Source organism: Harpia harpyja, chromosome Z (genome assembly GCF_026419915.1).
Source record: "Harpia harpyja isolate bHarHar1 chromosome Z, bHarHar1 primary haplotype, whole genome shotgun sequence".
Classification (NCBI taxonomy): Eukaryota; Metazoa; Chordata; class Aves; order Accipitriformes; family Accipitridae; genus Harpia; species Harpia harpyja.
In genome coordinates this window covers 16,104,689-16,131,142 of record NC_068969.1, presented here as the reverse complement: position 1 = coordinate 16,131,142, position 26,454 = coordinate 16,104,689, and the positions used below count along the sequence as shown (strand labels likewise).

Below are 26,454 nucleotides of genomic sequence, written 5' to 3'. Positions count from 1 at the left end.
ATACACACACACACATATATATTCCTTCTCATTATTAGACCCTCAAAACTTCAAATAAGCCCTGAAATGCAGAAGTATGGGTTATACTGCCATGAGAAAACTCACACTTGCTTTCAGTGCCATGCCAACAGTGTAATGGTAAGGTAATTGATGCAGTGCCAGATTCAGCTACCTTGCATTGGCGTGACTCAGTGGAGGTGCTTGGGAAGAGCCTCCGATCCATAACAAACAGCAGCATTCTTTGGGCTGTTGGATTCAATCTCAGAGTTCAGCGAGGGCTGCGCTCCCAAAGGATAACAAATAGACTACGAGGATCATACGCAGAGACAACACAGGCTTTAATACGTAGAAAAGTGCTAAGAGGCATACTTACAACATTTTCCCCCTTCTCCTTTTACTAAACGTTTGCAATTTTTTTGCTTTGCTTTAGTGTACGTTGTTAACTTCTCAGAGTGCTTATAAATGACATTATTAATATATAAGGATAATTGCTTTAAAGAGAAGCACGCATTTTTCCTTTACCTTTGCCTGCACTTTGCCAGCAGGCATTTGCAGGCTCCAGAGCATGCCGTACACACAAATATTTGTGTTGATCTACTTCAATCCACAGGCAGAATGTAGCTAGGAGACAGACTATTTATCTTCCCTGCTCTTACCTTTCACTATGCTTCAAACAGACAGGGTTGTTTCTTAAGGCATGAGGGACACCGACAGACCCTGCACTTGTTTTATGAGCCCTGTGAAATAACCTCACAAACAAACCGGCACATGGGGCACTTTTGACAGAGGGGCTCTGGGCAAGCTGGGTTTTGCCCCTCTGCTGCCTACCTGTTTCCCGAGGTGAATGCACAACCAGCATTTGGATTTATTCCTGTATGGCTTTCTTTGTAGCATTTGAGTTTCCATGGCATCACAGCAACAGACCCTATTTTACTGAAAGGCATGGACTGTGTGTTTTACTACGTTATGTTTGAGCCCAAATATTTCATATATTCACAAATACTGTTTCTACAGCTGTGGCCTGAACCCTCAGCGGGCGCAGATCAGCCTTGTACCATCAGGTGCCGTGCTGGGCTACACTGATGTCTGCCAAGGATTTGCCCTGCAGGTTTTGTGTTTATATTGCACACATGCACACGTACATGCAGAGGGTGACTTGTGTTTAAGATGTACGCCTGTCTCCTTATTTATACAGTGCGTCTGATACAACACGTGTCATCACATTCAGTGGCACGTGCTGCATCAACAGGGGGAGAAAGGAGGATTTCCTGCCAGAAGGACATATATTTGCCACGTTAGCTAAGCCACCCTTTCCAAAGCCCTGGCGAGGGTTGCTTGGACTGGGGAGCACGGGAAGAACAAGCCAACAGGGCTGGTAGAGCATCTCAATACGTGCCTGAGGGATGCCCAAAATCAGACTGGGAAAGCAGCTTCCCTTTCATAGCTTCTGGAGGCTTTTTCCAACACAAGGGATGAGCTGCAGGCACTCATGGTCTAAAGTACTGTCAAGACTGAAATTAAAATCAGTACTTCTGTGGGCCAAACAGCTGGACCAGTAGGTAGGCAGTGCAGAAAAGAATTCCCTGCAGGTATAAATGGAATAAATCATCGAGCTTCCTTCCAGCTTTAGTGGCAGCTGTGAACCCAAACCATACTTAAACTTTCACACTCAATTCCTCTTGCTCTTTTGGTTTGGGCCCTTTATAACCTCTAAACAAGTGCAAGCAGTTACTTACTGTTTATTAATAAATCTACCGGTAAGCTGTCAACTACATTCAGGCATAGACACACGTGCTGCTCACATTACAACCACACGGAAATTACTACAGGTGAAAACAGAACCCTGTGGAACAGAGCCACTGTGAGGGGAAGCATGAGGCCTATGTGAGGTATATGTAGCACAACTTTTTGTACCTGATTCCCCATCAAAATGGGTCAGTTTTTTTCCTGAAACGCTTTGCCTTCCACCTGACTGATCCGAGACTCCAGAAGGCAGCAGCCTGTCCTTTCCTGCTTTTGCATGACATGCTCCAAGGCAACTGCATACACGAGGACCCAGCATCGCAGAGCAAAACACAGATGAGGTAGAAGGGATGAGATAGGCAGAAGGAGCACACTGATTTCTGCCTAAAATGGGATTACAGCAGGTCGCCGAGGTGCACATCAAAAGAGACTCTCGCAGCAACAGGCGAGTACATTTACCTGGAGCACTGAGGCATAGCGGCAGCTGGGCAGGTCTATAGTGCAACGAAGATGCAGGGCAAGCAATTAGCAGCACGGTGTTACCACCCTCAAGTGCAATCTTTCACACCTAGCCACTCCTGCTACACCAACAGAAATCCTAATAATGATACATTGATTCATCTGCACCAGCACACTGTAGTAGGGTGCTGACCTGATTAAAGGGGAATGGAATTGGGAAAGAATAATCTTTAGAACAAAATGAAATCAAAAAGAAAAGTAGGAAAAGTCCAGTTATCCAAGGAAACTGGGAAGGAGTTGTTAATCTATAAAGAAATCTTCCAAGATTCTTCCAAAGGACAAGAACAATCAACTGTAATGGTAAACATTTCGTAAATTAACCAAAGAAGGTTCTTGCTTTTTTTCATTTTCCCCAAGATATTTAAAGAAAATAAATAGTTATCATGTTGCTTTAGGAATCCCAAGTTACTATGTTGTTGTTTTGGATAGATTACACTTACTGCTATAGACTATTTTGTGGTCATTTAGGTTTGACTAAAATATATAAACGACATTCTGCAAGAGTAGAACTTTTCTTGCCTAACACTCTTTTTGGCCTCCCAGAGAGAACCTGAGGGCATGAAGAGACTGCAAAGTTGTTTTGAGAGAGTTCTCATAAAACATGGGCGTTTAGAAAGCAAAAACAAATTACTGAGAGTAATAACAGAGGCTATAAATGAGACAAATAACTTGTTCTCATTCAGAAACACTGCCGCCAATGCTCTAAACTATCTGCCTCAAAATGATGATGTCACTGCACTGAATCTCTAGAACTTTGGATGTTGCTGCAGTGGAGGTACACTCCATGCAGAAGAGGCAGTGCCTTCGTAGGAGGCCTTAGCTTCATTTCTGGTATCGGGAACCATGAAACAGTGAATTCACCAAGAACTAAACTGCTTTGCTTGAGCAGTGCTGTACCTTTGACTGCAGGTCGATAGCTCGAGCCATGCCTCCAGTGCAAAGCATACAGGAGGGAAAATCCAAATATCTTCTCTCCATATTTTAGTGGCATTAAGTTACAAGGACTTCCAAACTGTGTATCACTACGGCACAACAAAGAACAGTAAGGAAAATGATAGCCTGTACACTACAAGAGAAATGTCCCAGCTGTTAATTTAGAGTCCAAAGCTAAGTTTTACTAGAGTGAATTTATGACTGCTCATTATTTAACTTAGTCTAGGATTATAATTAAAGATGGTACTCTAAGGCGAATTCCCACTGATGGGCAACAGCATCATCTGAGACTCCAGCAAAGAATAATCAGACACCTTTGGGGAAGTAATCAGGCATCTGTGAAAGAAAACTCTGATGTCAAGAGCCCCTCACATGGGATGCTCGTTTAAGTGTTGTAAGGCTTGCAGCACATTTAATGAGACAGAAAGGTTAAAGGTTTTTTTTTTTTCAGCACTAAAAAACATAAAGAGAAAGAAGTAACATTTGATGGTCCTAATCAGCAGCAAAATAAAATAGGCAAATATTGTTGCACACGGGGTACATCCTGAAACAAGGAAATGAAACACCTTTTCCTTCTGGTTTCCATGCCTACACCTTTACTGAAGCAGGTAATGTTTTGTAACTACGTCTCTGCTTGATGGGACAACATGTGAAAGTAGTAAGGAACACGCAGACTCAGGTCCTTGAACTGGATGGACTTTTATGTAAGAATTCTGCCTATTTGTCCCTGAAAAGCAATGTACACTATTAAACTGATAAATAATTAGCAAACCCTCTAGCACAGGTGCTTGAAAGCAGCCCATGAAAAGGCAGGAGCACAATATGTGATGTGACAGAGCACCATAGTCCTGAGCCACAGAGGACAGGCCAGAGAAGAAAGGAGGCAATTTTAACAGAGATGGTCACGTGCCAAAAATCAAACACTGCCACTGTCACTGATGAATAGTTTACAAATACATTCCTGGTTTAATATGTCTGTACAGAGAACTTTTCAAAACTTCATATAAATCAGTACTGTAACACCGGTGAGCCCTCTTGTTAAATTTTACAGGCCTGATGATATGCATGATTTAACAGCATGATCCACTGCATACCTTGAATCTCTGAAAGCTTCATCTTCTTAAAAAAATACTGTTGTATGATGGTTTATTATTAGTCCACCCATTGCTACAATTACATAGCTGAACAGTATTTATCCTGAATGGTATATTTCAGAAATAAGATATTTAAAGATGACCTGTATGGTTTCTTGAAACAGCTCCAGGCTCAACTGAAGAATTAAGCTCAGCTCATGGGCTCTGATTCAGCAAAGGTCTTATGCATATGCTTTTATCCCAAGCGTACAAGCAGTCCTCAAGAGAACTGTTTTAAATCAGCTTTTGCCAACAGGAGGAAGGAATGAGATAATGGAACCAAAGAAAACTCTTCTTGCTAAATACTAACACAAAAGAAAAACTGGAGTTTTCACTCCCAAGTGAAAAATTAGCCCTCTACACTGTTTCAAATTAGCTAAAATATTTTCGCCATCTTGTATTCTGATGATTGAAAACACCACTCCTCCATTCATTGTCTCTTTAAAATTAAAAAAGAGGAGGGAGAGGAGAGTAACTGCAAAACAGAAGGCTGTTAGCATTCATATTAGCTAACAAACTGGATCCAAATGCACTGACAGTCTTGGTTGACCTAAAGTAACCTTTCCCAGAAGACACTGTATTTACCAAATGCCACCACTTACAGGGCTTTGCTACGGAAATACTCACGAAAACTGGCATAAAGTGAGAAGTAAGTTTTCCTCCGGTGTACCTGCAGGTTATGCTACTGGTCATGGTTCTGTGACCTGAGATAGCTTTGATAGCTGGGAGAAAAGACATTCGTGTTTGGTGCCAAACTGTTCAGGATAGCACGTTTGTCAATGGACAACTGGCGAGCTGCGTCACTTTGTGCTGATCTGAAATTCCCTATTCACCAGGGAATTCTGAAAATTATTCTGAACACTATGTAAATTTTTCTGGGCACATTTTCCTCCAAAACAAGAAAGGCTTACATAACGAATGCTACACTGTTTTCTAGATCAGCAATACTGCCCACAGACTTAATAGAGTGTGACAGAGGAAACAAATTGCAAAAATTCACACCGACAAACAAAACCAAACTTCCCCTCCAGAGCTGAAGACCATCACAAACCGTATCACCTTGCAGCAAATGAAAGACACAATTCTGTGACCTTGCCTTTCTCTACAATACACAAATATAAGCATGGGGAGGGTAGACAAGAGCCAACATGTGACAGCCATTGGTCACATTGCTTAATGCAATGTGGAAAGCATTGAGATGCAACCATGAGGTGTGCAGAAGAATCTGCATAAAATAAATTTGTTATGCTAACCCTACACGCTTATATTTGTATGCTACACTGTCTGGCTGAGAAGCGCTCCATGCACTCGGCTCCTCAGTACTTTTGCATGAGTGACACTATATAAAGAGGTACTGTATTTACTAGCTGAATAAACAATAGGTTTTGCTTTCACTCAAGTATTATGACTTCAACTCATTTTATTTATATGTCAGTAGTTCAGAATGTGCAGTGGACCAGGCACATCATCACTGTTCACCTTTGTCAAAGAAGGGGCCAGAAACATCCACGTTGTTGTATCTCTGGGACAGCTATAACTCATTCCTGTAACCTTTAGAGGATACGCTACAATCCATTTTGTGTTAGCAACACTGCAGCAACCTATTTATTTTTAAGTTCATGAAAAAAATGCACCTATTTTCAGTGTCCCCTGGTGTGCACACAACCCAAAAAGTGACAAGTTGACAGAGCCGGTACAAAAAGACTGGCTGCCCAGCCATTAGCCTCCTATAGCAAAAGCTCAAGGGGAAAAAAAAAAAAAAAAATTTCACTGACTCTAGCATCATCCCTGCCATGCTGGGAATGTTGTCAGATCATCCCTGGCACTCTGAATGTTGTCAGATCATGGGAAATGCATGCCCCCCACCTGAGGGTCTCTCCTGAGCATGTCGTAAGCTCAAATTCCCAGGCAGGCATGAGTACAGAGCATTACAGCACCTGGACATGATGGGAGAGGACCCAGAGAGAACCTGCTTAGGAAACCAGTCCCCAAGTATTTAAGGTATCAAGCACCCAGGCACCAAGCTATCTAAACGTGGACTAACAGTTATGCAGCTCCCTTGCTCCTGTAGACTGGCTCACATCATGCTAACTAAGCCATGTGCACTTGGTTGCATCTGGGCCTTAGACTTCTTAAAGATCAAAGTCAATGCGAATCTTTCCAGTTATTCAAGTGCTCCTTCGGTATCAACACTTCCAACTTCAAGATCAGCCCATTAACTACAGACCTTAGCGTTTGTAATGCTCTGTCAAAATTGTGGGTTTCAGCTATTTACTATGGGGTTGAAAATCACCTAAAGCATTTTTATAATCTTAAAAACCACCCAGTGAGGCGAGGAAACATGCAGGCATGTGGCCAAAGCAGTAAAATGTCTTTGAATATTATACCACATGTACCAGAGGTACCATGGCTGCACTCAAAATAAAAACTAGTCAGTTTTGTCACTTTTAACATAACGTAACCTATTAACTTTCATCACTGTTCTGGGTAATATGTACACAGGACATAACTGAAGAAATAAATATTGACACATGTTGCTGTTAAAACACTGATTGGAAACTGCAGGCCAGAGCACCAGAGCATAGCAGGGTTACTTCATTCCCAAGATCTCCTTCTCACTTCTGATGTAAATTCTCCATCCCAAGGCTGCCTTTAATGTACATGAGGTTTGTGTACGCGTATATTATATATAAATAAATAAGCATGCTCACAGAATAATGAGCCCTGAGAAATACACTCTTCCAGCACTCTCTTGGGAGGGTGAGGTTGCTGAATGCAGCTGTTTTCATGATTCACATCCTCTAAAAACTACGCTCTCTGTGCCTGGCCAGGTGAAAATGCCAGGTACGAAAGGGAAGCTTGTAAATCTGCTCAGCTGTTTCCTTCTGGCAAACTGCCCTTCTCTTCTTTACCTCTACCCAGAACTGGTTAAGCACCAAGCACTTCTCGAGACTGAAGATTGGGAAGTGCATGTCATTCCTCCTACCTATAAATAACACCATTCAATAAAATAAAGGCAAATAAAGGTAGTAAGTGATATTTATTTCTAGTCTTATTTTATCCAGTATACACTTCTCTCAGAATTTTTGATGCGCTCCTCTAGCCAGGGCTGTCTGTGCCAACGTAATGACTGCAACCTCTCTCCCACCCCCGTCCATCCAGCTCATTATCCAGTGTCTGACAGAAGCAAGCACCAGCTGCTCTACAAAAAGACACATGAAACACTTCAGCAAGACATGAGAAAATCACCTGCCTATAAGGAAGAGGTTTTTTCCCCCCTGTCACTGTTACCAGCAGATTGATACAAACGTTGAATTAAGAGGTCAACGGCTCTTCAGAAGTCTTGTTACTATAAAAATGAAACCCATAACCACATCTGGACACTCTATTCCTATTCAAACACCCAATGAGTCAGTGCTAACGGGGCCAAAATTTTACCTCTGACCTTGTCCTTTCATGTTTCCCCTTTGTCAGGCATCTCTAAGGCCCTACAGCCAGTTGGCAGAAACAGGGACATCGCCGGTTTGAGACTCACATATTCTGGGGCTTTATCGCCATGGCACCTTGTGACAGTGAGTTTCACAGGTAATTGCAGGCACCCACAGTATTAGTTAATTAATTGACACACAGCAACAAGGAATGCCTGCATAACCTGCGTTACTTCTTTACTTCTTTGGTAGCTCACGGCTATCCTTGACACCATTTGATGACAAAGTAGACCAAAAAAATTCTCCTATTAGTCAAAGTGCAAAATTCATAAGTGTAATCTACCTTTGGAAGCTTCTGTGCCGAGTGGATTTTCCAAGATGTCTGTCATATCTTGGCTCCAAGCATCCTTCACGGCAGACTTAGACACATTCCTGTTGTTCAGGCTTTGCTGTGGTCGGAAGTTATTTCTCAGGTACTCCACGGACTTGACGTGGTCTTGCTGTTCAGTGGTGAATATGGAGTAGAATGCCTCCAGCTGATGGCAGCCATCGTGGCAGGGGAGAGAAAGGACATTAATTAGAAAAACAATGTGGTGAAATCCGGGTGGCTGATAAGAAAGTAAAATGGCAGGAAGCAAAATGTTGATGCCAAGACTGATAAACCACATGGGAAGTCAGGCTGTCCACTGAAATCACTGCCAACCGTCTTATCTCGGTACAGTGCTTATCCTGCCCAACAAGGGAGAAGGCCTTCTAGCAACCTGTGGATGTCTGTCATGGGCAAGGAAACATTTGCCCTTAGACCCCTTGTCTGGAAGGATTTCATGTGTGACAGCCACGCCAAACCCTCCTCACAGCTGGCACTGTTTTGTTTTGCAGTATCGCGTCAAAAAGCGCTTCCAGGTCATTCCACCTCAAGAGCCTTCTCCAGGACAGGGCAAAGCTACCTTCTCTCAGAATACCGCACGAAGTTTAGCTGCCAGGCTAAGCTTCACAGACAGCTCTTGCACCACTTTCACAGGGAGGTCACTGCAGTTGTCACACCTTTACAGGATGGACACCAAAACCCATGAGCTGGCTTGCCCAGGAGCAGGTCAGTAGCAGAAGGGAGCAACCTCAGGACTACCAGTTCCAAGTGTCTTGACCTCCCTACCAACCACTGTTTCCTCTGATAGCTAACTACAGGGTGAGAAAAAAATAACACAGAATGAATGTATTTAGGCACAGTTAGCATATACTCCTCTGGGAATAAGTTTCTTTTGTTGGATTCAGATCTGAGCTATTTTTAATAAAATGTATTAACCTGTAAGGAAGAAATGTAATTGGAAAACTTTTCTGTTACTTCATATCTTACTATTTCTTAGAAAGAAATTTCTACCAAACTAAGGTGAAAATATTTTCAGCTAATGTTTTTCTCACAGCTATCAAGGTCAGTATAACATCTAGTAATAGCTTGTTATCATTCCGGTCAAGAACTAGAATTAGTTATGTTGCTGCTGGAAACAGTGAGCAAGACAGAGCTGAGAAGGATTCAGTCCTGATATTGTTTACATCAACATCAATTACATATATTGATAGTATGGATTTTGGGAGTACAGAATCTGGCCCAAGACTTTAAAAAGGGACTTGAATTACACTTGTAGCTTAATGACAGGTCACTTTGAAAGCTACACCCTTTTCATTAAGTGCATCTACTCTAAAAGCTATGGAGAAGTGTGTGAGAGTCCCGAAACTTGCAACTGGGAAAAATTATCTTTGTAGCCTCAGTTGATCCACTGAATCAAGAGGCACTCACTACCGTTATTTAATTTCCCTTCACACCAGTAGTCTGAACCCCCTTTTGCTGCTGCTGTCCAGCTTGCCCAGTCTGCTGGGTTTGACGATGCTAGTTATTAGGCTGAAATCTGTAAAACTTCTCTGACCCTCAGGCCAGGAAAGAGTCAATTTTTACACATTTCATTTCAAAAGTAAGTCACCCTGGAGTGGGTGGTGTGTTGAACCAGCTAATGGAGATACGTATAGAACGTTATCAGTGGGAACAGTGCATGGATAGCGGGAGGGAGAAAGGATGGACCTCACAGCTCTAATCCTGAATTTGACAGCTCTGCACTAAAATACACAAACAAGGGAACTGAGTCCCGCTACAGGCAATCACCTCTGAGATAACAGCACAACTCAGGCTTGTACATTTTTAGCAGTAGCTTCCCCTTAATCATAACTACTTTTACTGTATAAGCAGGGAAACTGAGGCAGAGGGACAGCAGGTGACCAGCAGGGAGGGGTGACAGCCAGTGACCAGTTCCCGTTGCTGGCAGGAAGCTCAGGTACCGCTTCCAGCCTTGCAGGTACTGATGGTGGGATTTGGATTGTACTTTTTCTGCATCTTAGATGAATGCCTTATTCCCTGGTTCTCAACTGCATTCTCTCTCTGATTCTTCAGAGAAACACCTTGAAAAAATCTTGAAAACAGCTTCCTAATTATTAGCAGGAGACCCTCAGAAGCATTGACAGATGGGTTAAAAAGGGGGTAAAGGGACTATTACCTTACACTTTTGTCTTAAGAAAAAAAACCAACTACAGATGATCCTGCTATGACCTTCTATAAAAGCACAGACCAAAACTCATGTGAATATTTACATATCTTTTGCACTTCATGCACTGGAAGCAGTTTTGATGAAGCCAGCTAACAGGGCTTAAGGTTACTTTATAAAAGCTCAAGAACTTGGGTAGCAACTGCTTCTCTGAAGTCAAGTCTCTAGGCTTATACATCCATGACATTAATTGAATTTTTAAACTTTCAGAGAGAACTTTTAAAATATTTTCTTCTGCCATGCTACCTTGGGGAGGTATAATTGCATTTTAACAACTGCCAATTCAAATATGATTTTTAACCTTCCCCTTTTATGTGTTGAAGTATATATAAGTCATTTCAACTTCATTTTTACTATTAAAATATTATCTACCACAAATGAGAAATTAATTTATCTATAGCTGCCAGAAAAAAAAAATATTATAAGAGCTGCAGTCAAGGAGCTACATTCATGCTCTTCAAGGAGTACAAGAGCTCCTGTTCAGAAGAAGAAATGAAAAGCTGTTGTAAGACTATTGTAGATACAGGGAAACCTGATCTAAAACTCCGAGTCATGTACTTACAAACCATTAAAGCCTGATGTGCACAGTTTTCTAAGGGTTGATATACAAATGGCAATTAAAAATACTGAAACTGTTATAAGCACAATGAGATACTCTGAGGTATGCATTACAAGAGATAATGCCATGGTTTGGGTCATTGAATGCACTTAGCTTTACAATGCATCTGCAGGGTGACACGGCTTGTCTTGTTTTGTTGTCTAATTATCGGGAAAGATGACGATGATGGAGCACTGAGAATAAAATAGAGAAGCCTCCACAAATGGATCACTTCAGTACTGTCCTTTTTACAGCAAGGTATTTTGCACAAAAGCAAGGATTTAATTGGAACAGCAACAAAGCTTAAACAATATCACTTTCCTCCTCTGGGATTACAGGCTGCTTCACGGGGTTTGTGATAAAGAAGGTTGAACTATGGCAATGGATTATGTTGCACTGTTTCTGTTAGAGGAACAAATAATAATCATAGCAATGGCAGGGTGGCAGGCTCTTAAAATACACCCATCTAGAGCTGCCAAGGGGAAGAATACTATTATTTATTCCACATGTGTTGTAGTATCAATGAAAGTCTGTCTACACACAGAATTCCCAGCCCTTCAACCACACATGCACGCATAAAGCAGCACAACGCCAAATTTTAAAGGCTTGACTTGGCACAGTCACTATTGTACAGCACAGGAAAGAAGCTATGCCAGGATAAAGTACCTCTATACCATTATAGTGATGGCCGTAATTGGTATTTATCAGTTTATTTGCATTTGTTAAAAAAGAAAAAGAAAAAAGAAGTCATGACCCACCTGATGCGTTTACAGGGTATAAAACTGAGCGTGGGCCAGGCCTCGCAGCCACCAAATAATAAACAGTAAACTTATTGATGTAGTGAAAAGCTACAAGGGATTGCAAGTATCCTGCAGGCAAGGACAGAATTCAAAATGATCTTGACAATCAGAGAAATAGCCTGAAAAAAACAAAGGGTCCGATTCAACTGGGACCATGTGCAAGGAGTCCCACGCTTCAGCCAGAACCGCGGGCTGCATGAACACATGAAGTGCTCAGCACTGCTAGAGAGCGCTCTGGGGAAAGCCTCTAGCGAAAGCGTTCCTGCTGACCAGGAGCTGAACATAGGCAATAACGTCATGCTTTTGTGAAAAAGGCAAAATAACACCAGCAGGGGTGGCCAGACACATGACTCCTGCCATGTCCCTCAGCCTCGGGAAGGCCCCAGCTGAAGTGCTGCAACCAGTTTTGAACGCAGCCCTTCAAAAATAGATGAAAGAGTCTATGGGAGAAGCAATAGGATCTAGAAAACATGAACAAAAGCCTGGAGCAGGGGCATGGTGATCGCCTTCCACCCTTTTGAAATCTTTGAGAACCAGCATCTTTCAGTCACGATCACCTAGTGAACTATTCACTTATGCTTTACAGAATTAGTGTATTTTAAAAGTTTATTTTCAGTGGCTTATGCCAGATGAATAAAAGGAAAGACTAACTTCAGCAGGATGGCTTTCTAAAGACAACAGTCTTACAACATCAAAATACACTTAACTGGTAAACATCTGACTCCATCTAGCCATTACTTTATCGAGAGCATTCTTCCCCGGACAAATCACAGGCTTCGTGTCTATTTGCATTAAAAGTTGCTATGTGCTAATTTTAAAGATTTGTGCACCAGCTCTCTGAGCACATAATGGCAGCTTTACTGTGTTATAAAAACAGTTAAGCATGGAGAATTAATGGAAAGATGTCTTTTCTAATGTAATTAGTTCAAATTACTAAATCTGAGCAGAACTGAAATCACTCACTTTACTTTGAAAGGAAAGTTTCAATTAAAAAGAATAAAAAGGAATTCCATGTAAAAATTTACACCATAGCTTAATTTAATCTTAACAAAAACAATACCAAATAAATCACTGAAAGGAAACTGGGTTTCATGTTGTACTGTCTTCTTAAGACTGATGGCTCATGTTCAGAAACAATTTTACTTACGAGAAAAAAAAATATCACCAACACTTCCTTTTTTGTCAACAGAAACATTTTTGTTCTCAAAATTAAAACGGCGGGTTTTGAAAACACTGTCTTAAAGAGGGCAAATCAAGAGATGGACTTTACTAACAAAATAAACACACCTGATGATAAGAAATGGGAACAGGCTTCCGAAAAACGATCCACTCCACGATCTCGCTACATGGAGGAGTAGTCAGAGAACCTGCGTAGCGGTAATAACTCCCCAGCGATGTCGGCAGAAGGTCCCTCAGCACAAAGGGATCCAGAAAGGTCTCCTTCTCTGCAGAGAAGATTGACAAGCAGAATTACACTTTTTTTTACATGTCTTTAAAACAGACATCACATTGATAGGCAGCCTAACAAGGTGTAATGGCAACAACATATTTTATCATATATATATATAATGAAAGGTGAGAACACCCTATCAGGAAGGCTCTGTAAGAGTTGAGGTGTTGATTATTAAAAGAGCAGCCAAAATGCTAGTCAATCCTATACTGAACACACACGCTCCTATTTTGAACATGTGCAGGTGTGAAATGCCCTTGTTATTCCACTGGTTTATGTTAGCATAGAAATAACACCCTATTCAGTGGTTTCAGCACTCAACAAATGGCTCTTCAGCTTGACGGCCGTGAGGGCTCCCCAAGACCCAGCGGGGACACAGGCGGGCCCCAGTGGTCCTGCTTGCTCCTGCCCCACCAAAGAGCATTGGGTAGTGTCTCCATCCCATCCCACCGGTGAGGGAAAGGGATGGAGGAGCAGGGTCAATCCCTCTGCAGGTTGCTGAGATGGTGGAGGCAGAGCCATGGTGCTCAGCCAAACTTCTCTGGGAGCTGCCAGGGGATGAGCTGCAGAGCAGGGCTGCAGGGCACCTCTGAAGCTCAACGTGATGCTCGAAGCAGCGTCCAGCCGGTGCTCATTTGGGACTGCCTGTGCCCGGCCACACAGACATTGCCGGGGCTGCTGCTAGGTGCAGGCAGCACAGCACGAGAAATACGTTTCAGAGGTAAACCAGCTGCCTCTTCTCCCTAACCTGAGAAACTCCTTCCCAGGGTCCAGCAGTCTGGGGACAACCTCTTTCCTCTGAGAAGCTCCTTGGACAGCCTGAAATGCAAACCTAAGCACTGAAAGCATTTAGCTTCAACTAACAGTGACAAGCTGGTAATATTTAACACTGTGAAGAAAAATAAATAAATGAAAGGAGGGAACAGCTGCAGGCAAGACAATTTCCCTGCCATTCCTGAGCATTTATCCTCCGCAATTTATGTTGACTCACAGGCCAAAGCTCCCTCTCAGCCTGTGCAAAGGTGTTCACTGCCTCAGGGCATGCTGACACAGGAGGCTCTCCCATACATCTCTATTCCTCACTTTCTGTATTCTTCGTGCCTCAAACAAGAGTCCACATTTGGGTAGCAGGAACTCTTCTCTTTCTGTCTCATCAGAGCTGCTAAGCAAGCCCGCTCCCCCTGCAGCAGAGCAGAGAAGCAGGTAGGCTGGTGATTGACACACACATCTTCCAAAGTCAGAAGGAAAAGAAAAAAGATGAAGTCTACAGAATTCACTTCCACAGCATCCCACGGTTTTCTAGAAGTCTTGATCAAATCAAGAGTTGCCTATACCTCTGAGCAGCAGTCTGATAATCAGGGGGATTTTTTCCTCCACTGCTGCTGCAAGGTGCAAATAGACGATGCACTTCAGACATCTTCTGTTCTTCCCCACAATATCAACAGGCGTACAATCTTTTCATAGCCTTTAGCGTTCCAAAATATGAGTAGTTCTATTAAAGTCAAAGTGTTCGTTGTGACAGAATACTGCAATCTCTTCATTAACAATTTCTTTCCTTCTAATCCAAGCAGATATCAACCACTTCTGCATCTCCAAAAAGGTAACAAATAATAAACCACATTTTTTCCTCTTCATAGCATACCTCTGGGAAAAAAAATGTGCTTAGATAATAAATAGTAAAATATAGATGATTGGCCAAAGTTCAAAGAGATTCTAATCAAGAAGTCATTATCACAGCAAAAGGTCGTATTTAATTTGATTGGCTTATTTTTATACAGGAAAAATTGGTTAGAAAAACTGCAAACTCAGTCACAGGATTTGATTTCCAAACGCAGCACACATACATCTTCACAGCGAAATGACATGGGTTTTCTATTTAAGAAACTGTCTCTCTCTATGTGGAAGCCAAGCACACAGTGGACCGCTATGAATCTGAAAGAGTATTTGAACATGCAAACATCCTTTTTGCGTTAGCAGCCAATGACTATATATGAAATAGATGGGAGGTAAAGGCACACTTTCTTTGTATTTAAGGAAGAATGTTTCAGTTAAAATTAACAATTTAACTATTTTTAACTTTTATAACCTTTTATTTAGAATGATGGAATCACTTAAGATGCTGGATAAACATTCAGTGAGAAAACGAGAATATGGAGTATCCCTTTATCAAAGGATGGCAGGAGAACGAAGCTCATTTTACATTTTCAAGGATTTTTGTGCCATATGCTGACAATATTATATTTTAATAATTAATTGTTCATCAAAGGAAAAGATGAAGAACAGGGATGCTAAATTCAAAGTTATTCAAATTGCAAAGATGAATAATGCATGACTTTTATATTAAATACACACTGTATTAAGTAGTCTACATTTCATCCAACTCTGTCTTTCATTTTTAAACATTTTGAACTACAATATGAATAATCAACCAAGGGAAGCTTATTTAGACAGAGAAATACCTTATTTGAATGCAAACTGGAAGTATCCGACTATGATTACATTTTGGTTATCAATTAGGGAGATTTTTTTTCCTAAGCATTTGGAAAGTCATAGTCAGCTGTGAAAAAGAATATTTCTTGAGGAAAAAGTAGCTTTGCTAATACACAGTTTAAGTAGGGCAGGGTGTACTCGATCTAATTTTTCATGGCTACAAGCAATGCTGTAAGTTTTCATTAATGAATTCCAAAGATTAAAATTAAAAAAATACATATAATTGGATTAAAATGACTACTAAAATAGATGATAATCAATTGATTATGCTTTAATAACCTAACACTTTTGAAAACAGATGATCCATTTCTATCACTTCCATCTAGATGTATGGTGCAGAGTTTTAGAAACTAGAGTCACAAACAGATCTTCACATGAAGCTTAAAGAAAAAGGGACTTAGAAATTCAGGAGTCTACCTCCCATATCCTTCAAGAGCATACAGAAACAGTAAACGCCATGAAGTTACGTTCCTAAGAGCTTGAGACATTTTTGAAAATAGGATTTTGAAGTCATGTCACTTTTAAAATTTCAACCTTAAAACAGTTATTGTTGTTGGTAAAACTGTCAGGAAAATAATTTGCAAGCTAAGCAACAGCATTCACTGAATATGTTAGAAATATTTTATATACATATACATACACATATATGTGCATATAATTCCTACTAAATGGGAAAGAACAAGGTTGGAAATAATATCAAACCTTTCTTCACTGTCTTTTATGACCAGCTCCTATTTCCCATCTTCAGTGCTTGGGATGGGTATGAACTGTGCCCAGAAGGCTGGGAAGAGACTGAGCAGGGTGAGGAGTTTCTAGGAGGGAGAAAGCGGACAAGGCTGGGAGCTACACGATCTGCAAGACAGCATTTGCTGACAGGTACTAGGAAATAACTGGCAGACAAAAGCCATAAAACACACCAATGAAAACCTGCAAATAGTTGTGAACCAATGCAATCAATGCTACAAAACCGATCCATGAGCCACCTACTTGTTCTTACGCATAAACCAGAGCCCCACACCGAAGCAGTCCCTTCTGCTGCTCCTTGTCCTACTCCCATCTCAGCACCCGAACGCAGACAGGCACCCAAGCAGAAAAATAAACCACCAGGAAATTGGAGGCCCAGAGATGGTGACCCTAACGACAGGCCCTTGAACTAGAGAGCATTCCTCTGGGAAAGCAACAATAAACTTGCTGCTGCGGCCACCACTCCCAGGCAATGCAGAAAAGAGCAGCACCTGAAACATCCACTGAGATGCCTCACTAAAGCAGTACAGCCAATTTTATCAACAAACAGCAATACTTTGTTTACAGCACCAAGGCTCGTAAAAAAGTGTTCACTCTAATATTTCCAAAGGAAAAATTAGCAAGTACCACAGATTCATTGTTGACAATTAAGACAATGAATGTGACATTTAAACTACTGGGTGTTCCACAGCATAAAAGGACAATATTGTATTTTAACTCTTACATCCACAAACAAAACAATTAACAGAGCCAGCTGGTGACATACTTGACCTTCCGATACAACATTCATGTCTACCTCTTGTTCCTTCTCCCATGACAGCAATGTGAAAAGTCGTACCCAGTATATTCTTTGTTTGGGCTGGTAAATCTCCCCACTGTTTTGCATGGGACCAAGGGCCATTTTTTGTACAACTCAACTCAAAGGCAGAGCAATTGCAGGCATGCTTTAAAAAAGCTGACCTATTTACACTCTTTCTTTGTCAAGGCATCACCACTAGATGTGAACTAATACTGAATTATGCACAATAGTTTTCTAAGCAGAGGAAAAAATCAGATCTTAAACCAGATACCAATATGTCTCCACCAACTACTGCAGTTTTCACAAAATGATGCCAACAAATATTATATTGCAAGAGCCATCAGTTGAACATTTTGAGTTCAAGGATTGACTTGCTAAAAATATATTCTGTAAAACACTGGATAAAGATAGACCTGAATTTTAACCAAATCACTGTAGAGTAAGAGGCTTCTTGAGATATGCAGGTAAATGGCATACAACTATCTGTAATCAAAACCCTTTTTAAATCTAACAGGAACTTGGATTGGAGATCACAAGAAAATAACTATATGCCAAGTCCATTTATATCTCATGGAATGCTTTGGGACTTTTATCATGCTTTTCTGTAAGAAAACAGGAACTTGGCTGCATTGAAAACAATATCTTAAAATGAGCTTATTTCCAAAATTAACGTATGTGCAATTCCTGATAGGTGGAAACGTTACCCAGCTACACTTTGAATCACTAAAATCTGCAATACCAATATGAAGAGCTTTGAAAGTCTCCCAAATTTGTTAAACAATGTTCCTGCCAATTTCATTTTCACAATGAGCCAAGTCATTCTAAAGCTTCTGCATTCAAACATTTAAAAAGCAAACTCACAAAAATAATCAAAAGGACACCATGCCGCACACCCACTGAGCCAGAACTCCCTAGATAAGGCAGGCTGCACACCAGAGCTACAGACCAGATTCACAGTGGTGATTTTAAATATGAGATTACAAATATTGTATGTTACTTTAACTGAAAAGATCAGCAGATGAGTACTTGCTGTGTAAATCCAGCATGAAAAGCAGTTTCTGACAGTCCTCTGTACTCAAGGTAATTCTTGTCATTTATTGTGCAATTATTTTTCTCACTTTTATTTAGTTTTTTAAAAAACAGAGCCTTTGCTGAGCAATGTAAGGAAATGTAAGGACACAGAAAGCACAGCATGGTGGGGAGGAAGGGAATGAGATAATAACACAGTCCTGCAGACCAATTTAATCTGAGACAACCAGTGAGTGGTACGAAAAACAGGAGGAAAGAAAAAAAAGGCAAGTCTCCTATGCAAAAACATTGAAGTTGAACATTTCCATGCCAGGTGTTGGTCTCAGGCTTTATTTTTCTCACTCCCTCTCTTAAAACAGCTTAGGAGGAAAAGGTTTAGCTGGGGAGGAGAGGTCTTAACTCTTTAAAAGTGTAAAAAAGAATTCTGAACCTTTAATGCTTAAACACTGCTGACGCAGAGCTTGGCAGAGCAGCCGTTGCCATTCTAGACTGGGATGAGACTACTCTGGGTTTCGCAAAACCTAATCTGAGGCAGAGGTGCATGCGGAGACAAGGCTGGAGGCACACGGAAACTGAGAAATACAGAATGGGCACCGGCAATAGGAGGAAAAAGAAACTATGACAAGGAGTTTAGAGGTGAAGAGGATCCCTGGAGCAAGCTGGACTCTTGCAGAGGTAGGGCAAAGTGAAGCAGAAGCGGCCACAGCAGCATGGGCTATTCACGTCTGCTTCAGTGGAGCCACAGCAAAACCGCACTTTCTCAGACTTCACCACCCTTCTCTTCTCAGCGAACATCCTCAAAACCCACCAGCAAAGCACCCAGCTCCTTCCTCCTGCAGGTGCTTTGTTCACATTCAGCATCAACCTTAATTCTTAACCTTTAACAACTGCAATCTTCTTTTTGTTAGTTTGAATTAGTTTTTCTGTGCAATATATTAATTCTATGTCACCTCGCTGGTCTTTACTCAGCCATGACCAGCACTGCTTTCTGCAGAGCAGACAGGTGAAGGACCAGAGATTTCCAACACTTCCATTGTTTATTCGTTTAAATGATACGGACCCCTGCAGCTATACACAGAGCTGCCCTATATAAAGGTGTGAACTTATCACCTCTGCTCTCATCTTCATTTTCCCCTTCCCTCCTCCTCCCCTTTGCTCCACAGCAATCGTGTCCTGGCCCCTTTCACATGGCTACTCTGACTGTGAACACAAGAACAGATCAGAAAACAAAAGAATATCTCCAGATCATCCCCGAGGAAAAAGAAATGCTCCTCCACATTTCCTTCTCAGTTTAACACAATGCACTGCTCTCCCTTTGATGGCCTTCCTTGTTCCAAATTGAGCTGCTGGTTTCTTCAAAGTTTTACTTTAAAAGATGAGGTCCCATGGTATCACATCTCACCCTCACCCCTCTCCCTCGCCTTTCTTCTCTACAACCCTTGGATATTTGGTGCAGAAAGCAAACAGCTTGTCAGGTGGTGTTATGGTTAAAGTTAAAAACAAAAGAAAAAGCCTGTCATGCTGCTAATGGTGTTTTCTTGTTATTATGCCTTCTGGTGTGATAGATCCACAGGGTAACTAACACTGTCTGGATTGCTTCCTTTTTAGTGCTGATTTATTTTAACAGGTTATTCACTGCCTTTTTGCCTAGGACAACTGGAGATATGCACAACATATTTATTCTCTATCCTTTTCCATTATTAAAGCAATTCTGTTTCACTGTATTTTGGTATGGTCTCTCCAGTAACCCCTGAAACTTTGGTTGTCACCACTAACTTGCCTGAACACCTCTCAATCATCTTGAGGGAGACCCAAGATCACACTCTGCTCCATGCTGAGCTTAAGTTATGGCATTTTAATAATACAAAGGCAGAAGAAAAAAGCAAGATTTTTTTTCCAAACTCCCTTTTAAATAAACAAAGGTTCCTCTCTTCCCCTCACCCCACCCCATGTTCTCAAACAAGCAACAGATGCCATCGATTCACTTTGTACCTAAGCTTTTGATCTGGCTGCACTTTGATTTTCAGTGCTCACTTTTGACAAGGAAGGGAATAAGAGCCTCATTTTTGTGACAGTAATAGAGGCTTTTCTGCTGTGGTAATTTATTTGTGCTCTGCTAATAATTTTCTGCTGATCCGTGTAGATTCTTGCTGACAGACACAAAGAACAGGACAGAGTGACAAAACATGGTTTCCATCACCCTGAAGGATTTTCCAGGGGCCTGGGGTAGTGTGAGCTGCTGCTTCCTCTGACAACCATTTGCCTGCATGGCAAAACAGGACTGTGCAGAGCACCCATGCCCAGGCTGGGAGAGGGCAAATGCTGCGCAGCCTCCAGCACCAGGCACTGCCCTCAGGACTGACATCAGGGAAGGAGACTCATTTTAATGCCTTTCAGGCAGCTGGTAAGAACAAGGAAAAGGCATCTCTAAGAGGCTTACATACAAAATGGTACTAAAAAGGGCAAGTCAAAGACAGCAGAGGTGGGAAAAAGCAATGTTTCTGTGCAGTAGCTCCATCCTGCTAGGTGCTCCTCTGAGATCTTGCTGAAGCGTGTGGCAGACAAAAGCTTTAGTAGCCATTTTAATGCAAATCGACTGTATAAGACATACCCTGGTATTTCACGTTCCCTATTCCCACAAGGGCACAACCACGCTCTCTGAGGCCCCGGGAGCCTCCTCAGCCCTTGCACAAGAGCAGCTCCGTCTCCTGCCCCTTGCTCCTCAGCACTGCGAGGAAGGACAAGGAGCAGAGAGGGGCTCAGGGCTGGGCACCCAGCCAAGGACACTGGCAGCAAAACAGAAGCAGAAAAGTCTGATTTGCAGCACCATGACTGGCCCACGTGTGGTGCAAGTGCAGCCAGGCACTAGTGACTTTATTACTTTACCTAATGATCCAACTTCAGCTAAGGACGTGCATCATCCCACCAGCACCAGCATTGCTGGAGACCTTTCCCATCAGCTTTTGTGATGAGAAGAGCATTTGAAGAGGAGCTAAAAAAGACCTCCAGCAGTCAGAGCTGAAAGACACTGGCAAGTTGGCATCAGAAAATTTGTATCACGCCTGCCTGTACTCCATCCCTTCTGCAGAAAGAGGGCTGCACGCTCCCAGCTGTCAGTCCCTGGTGGGTTCCGTGGCAGACGCATGCTCGCCGTCCACTTCGCGGCAGGGAAAGCAGGAGTGAGAATAGCAAGCACCTTGCTGGCGGGAGGTGTGACAAATCCTTGGCAGAGCACAAAACTGAAAGCAATTTTAAAAGCAGCAACAGGCATCTGACAGCTCTGAAAAGAGCCTCCTCGGCATTCGTGTGCCTTTACAATGCTCTGCGAGGGCGGATGCGGGAGTTGGGGAGCATCAACGTGATGGGAACGTACAGTTTGGCAGGAAGATGCGGGGCAAACCCACAAGCATTATCATTGATCCAAACATTGTTAGGCGATTTGGTACACCACCGGTTTTCCTTCCAGCTAAGAAACTTTATATGGTTGCTCATGTAAAATTAAGCTTAATGTGGCATTAAGATTCTACGAAATCATGCCTGGAGATGAGAAAACAAAGTGAACTCTGAGTAGCGACTAAGCCAGTATTGATTTTTATGTGTGCGTTTCTCTATCATCGTTACTAAGCTGGTGACACTGTGAAGGGCACAATTATTTATGTTCCATCAAATTAGTAAGTAATTCAAATCCCTGATGAAATCTCAAGCAAAAATTGCTTTCTCTTCCACAGAAAGTCCTTCTGACACTTAAATTGTTCACTTACCGATGGAAGGGCACTGTAAGAATACAAGAACTTCACAGAAAAAATGAAAAGCTATGCAAGAAAAATTAAAAACCAGCTCACCACTCATCAGTACCATCCCTACATCTAAGGGTCATTGGATCTGTCACCATTACGGGGACAGGCCAGCACAGGTGCCCTATACAGCATGGTGCAGAGTGGAGTCCCCATATAGGACCAGGCCTTCTAGTACCACCAGAAGGCAAATGAAGAAATGAGGATGACGATGAGTGTTTGTGTGGGTGTGTAATTTCCTCTTTGAAAACTGAATGACTATGAGGAAGGAGTGACTGTCTAGCACAACTCAGGAAGGATGCTCTACCAGTTCGAGGGAGAGGGATACAGAAAACCAAGGAAATCTTACTTAAATAGGCATGTTGAGATGAGGCACATGGGAGGAGCAAAGCTGAGGGGCTGGTGGTCTCTCCAGCCAGCAGAGGATATACGAACATGGTCTAATTTAAAAGCAAGGTAGTTATTTCAACATTCGTATGTATTCTTGATTTCTACATTATAGGCATGTGCCTCTGTATTGTGATGACCACCTAATACCAACACGGGCATGGAAATAAATGCAAAGAAACTTAAGGTTTCAATTTTGCTTTTCTCCAGCTCCTTTTGTTGGATGCCTGCTTGATCCAACCACTCTATCCAAAAACCACAAGAGTTTTCCACTGTATTTCAGCCAAAAAGTCCATGTTGCCTTAGGGTCCCAGTTGAATGCAGCCAAATGGAAGGCAGGAAGAAGCTTTTCAGATAAATTCATAAAAACGTGCTCATGTAAGATGTAAGTAACTTTCATCGGGAAAAGAAATGAGAGTGTCTGGAATAAAAGCTCACATCTTTACTATTATTCTGTATAATAACATTAAAAGAGAGATACTGGATGAGAATTCTTCACTGAAGCATTCCATCAATACTTAAGTTAAAAAGAACAATTTCTTTGAACAACTACTTTGTAGGAGGAAATTCCCTTACTCTAGCCACCAGAAGAACCTTAGAAAAGGCCTTTAATCAGGGCCTTTGAAACAGGAAGGAAAGCAAGATTTTCCTCTTTTTCTTCCTTAATGTTTTGAAAAGGAAACAAGCTATTGAAATATATCAAGCAATTTCCTTTACTTGAAACACTAGCAGCCTTCTGTGCATTGTGAGCAAAACAAAAATAAACGCCTTTTATCCACCCAGATCTTGCTGCGGGTAGGCAGCACCAAGACGGACTAATCATTATGTGGTCAAGGAATCATAACCTCAGGACCGTGTCACATCCTAGCCAAACAGTTATTTTTGGGAATAGAATAATACTCTTAGGAGACACCGGTGTGATTATCCACTAGTGGCTATTTCGGCTGCAGCAGCGAGGAGGAAGAGAGGGAGCAGAATTAAAACGATGAGATGGCTAAAACGCTGTCGTGCTTGCAGTGTGTAGAGAGTCTTGAAATAGAAGGCAGGTAGAGAACAAAGCTAAAAGGAGATCCTGGTCCAGTTAAATGGCAGCTTGACTTCAGTGTCAAATTACATAGCCACTGAAAAATCCTTGCAGCCCAACTCGTCCTCACTTTATTTTTGCTAGCCTGTTTTGTTACCCAGTGGGAGCTAGATAACAACATCTATTTTTGTGGAAAACAACACAGTTTTTCAGCTCCGTGTGTTGTTTTTATTTCACAGCAGAACACTGCAATTTATAAACAGCAAAACCTATGGAAAATTCTCTAAATGAAGGACTTTATGTTATCATTTAACCCCTATTTTTCACTTTCTTTGGATTTATTGGTGTTCCCAGTTGCAATGTTAAATGACTCTGAAAGTAGAGCAATTAATCCAAAATCCTATTTGTTTTAATTTAACACTGTCAACTAGTTTTAGGTCTGCAGTCAAGAGAAAAAAAATGTTTGTTAAGCTCTACAGCACTAGCTAATGTCTAAAGACAATACTCGGAAAAGGTGCAAAGATGTTTTATCACAGCACTATAGATGGGATGGAGATTTATTATAGTACCAAGCACCATTCCAGCAGATGCCTTTTGAATTACAATGAGATTATTAAAACTTTACAAATCATCATATTAAAACCTGACAAGAGTACTTTGGGAACTGGAGCATCTTGATGTCATTGCTAATGATGCATTACCTGTGATAAGGTTTCAGGAAAATTCCTAAGTAAAAACTGGTTATAAAAGTATAAAATATATTAATATTTATTTCAGTACCTGCTATAAGTTCAAGGATAATAGGTTTATATGCATCAGAACAGCCGAATGATCGTATTTATGTCAGCATTAGAAAGATGTTCATCTGCTGCAAAGTTTAATTAATTTTCATAGATAGTTAATTTTCTGTTTCATTATCAGCTCCCTAAATTTGAAAGACAAATAATTTATAAACAAATAGAAACTTCAGAGAGGAGTATTTTTAGAGCAAACAGAAGATAAATAGCAGGAGCGAGGCATCAACGCTGCCTTCGAAGTACTAATATGAATGATACATTGCAGTAGGTTTTGATTGATAACTTACGCATGCTAGAGCACTGACTGAAAAGAAACAAATTGTTTACTGTTAACCCCAAACCATTTTCAGGTAACAAATTACTCTGATCTTTACCAATCAAATAATGGCTGTGATGCCCTTAAACATCAGTGAATGAGGAATGTGCAGGCTCACTGTGTCCTTCCAGGGGTGACCCGATCCCTTAAGGACAATATTCCTGCCCTTCTCCCCTTCCTGGCAAGAAGAAAGTTTAAGCTGCTACTTACCGTGATGTACGACGCCCTTCAACCCATGGATAATGGGATCCAGTGCTGGATTGTCCCTCTGATTGACCTACATGCAAAGGATACAGGATTGGTTACATCTATTCTGGCACCAGGCAGAACAGTCTCAGTTTAATCTTCTAAAGAAAAAAAAAAGATGTTATCTAACAAGCTGCTTAGTTCTCACATTTACAATGGCTCTTCACCAAATGCCAAAGATACAGGGCATAATAAAATAAAGTAAGGAAGGTTAAATCAAAAGAAAGCGTCCTCTGAATTCATTAGAACATTAGCCATATTATCAAGCCAGCAAAACCTAAAAACAGACAGCTGATTTTTCTCCATCTACTTCTGCTTTCATAGAGGAAAACTGCTGTGATAAACAGAAGTTATCTCAGACCAGTTCATCTCTTACTGATACGGGAATAAATCTGGTGCTGCCACTGAAATCAGTGAAGCTGGACCCCTTTCAGCTCTAACGGAGTTGGGCCTTGGCATCTCTTTGTTATTCATATTTTTACATTTATTTAATTTAGTGTCACTTGGACAAGGGAGAGGGGAGAAAAGCTTTGTGAGAGGATCGAGAAGAAATCTCTGATTTTTGACAATGTAATTGCCTACACTGCCAGACCAAAAACTGGTATCCTACAGTATTTCTTCTGTCAAACAGCAGTCACCCGTGTCCTCTGCAACGGGGAGACCCAGCACCAGACAGAGGAGGGGAAGGCAGCAGGAAGGATTAACCCTGTCGAGCTCCACAACTTCCAAATTAAACCCATCACTTCAGTCACTTACTTGTAACACAGCCAAGGAATTTACAACCAATAATGCAATTTTTTTTTTAACCTTTTGCCTCTTCAGAGGTATTGAAGGAATAACTCACAATTTCTGTGAACATGTTCCACTATTTAAGATACTTGCCAATTTACTTTTGGGAAATAAATACTGGCATGTACCTCATTCACGTGGTACATTTTTCTTTTTTTTTGCCACCAGCCAGTATCAGAAGCCTGAGCAGTGTTGATCATTTTGGATGAACTGCTCCCAATGGGAAAACACACTGAACACAAAAGAGCTCCTCTGTACTTTGCTGCCTGCCCGTGATCTCAATGCCATGAGGAAAATTAAGAGTTTAATCACTTTATGTCCATGTGTTAACATACGAGGAAAGGAGTGGAGAAAAAAAGAAGAAATCCCTGAGAAAGGACCTTGTGCCCAGCAGGGAACACGCTGTTGCGTGAAGCGCAGAACTAGCTTGGAGCGCACTCTTAGGAAGAAGACATTATTGACCGCAGCATATCCAAAAAATGTGTTATTGTAAAAAAATCACAAATTTTAATGGCCTGGGGAGAAAACTGGAATCCACTGCCCAAGTTTCACAAGCACAAACATGTCTCTTCTTGTCCTTCTACCCCATGACTAATTAGGAATCTTAGAAATCTCATTATCTTCTTAGCCAACTGCACTGAAAAAACCCACAACAAACCACCTTTCTTTTTTCTGTTTATTTGGCCTTTGAACTACTCCGTTGTGTTCAGGACACATTTTTGTGCTCTTGTCTAGAGACAAAATGGTTTGTTTCGGTTTGGTGTTTTAAACGGAAATTGAAGATCCTTTTCTCGTCACGGTACTCCAGAACTTGCAACGATCAGGTAGGGCAAGATACGCAATA

General features: G+C 41.4%; 1 protein-coding gene across 2 annotated transcripts in view; it reads right to left on the bottom strand.

The window, feature by feature from the left end:
- The window catches only part of PTPRG (protein tyrosine phosphatase receptor type G), a 414,402-nt gene that overhangs the window by 88,503 nt on the left and 299,445 nt on the right, over positions 1-26,454 (bottom strand). For both annotated transcript variants that reach the window (XM_052776380.1, XM_052776379.1), the window contains exons 6-8: positions 24,786-24,852; positions 13,033-13,190; positions 8,100-8,292 (exon numbers count right to left, since the gene is read on the bottom strand). In XM_052776380.1, the coding sequence (XP_052632340.1) occupies positions 8,100-8,292; positions 13,033-13,190; positions 24,786-24,852 (418 nt within the window). The remainder of the gene's footprint in view (positions 1-8,099; positions 8,293-13,032; positions 13,191-24,785; positions 24,853-26,454) is intronic.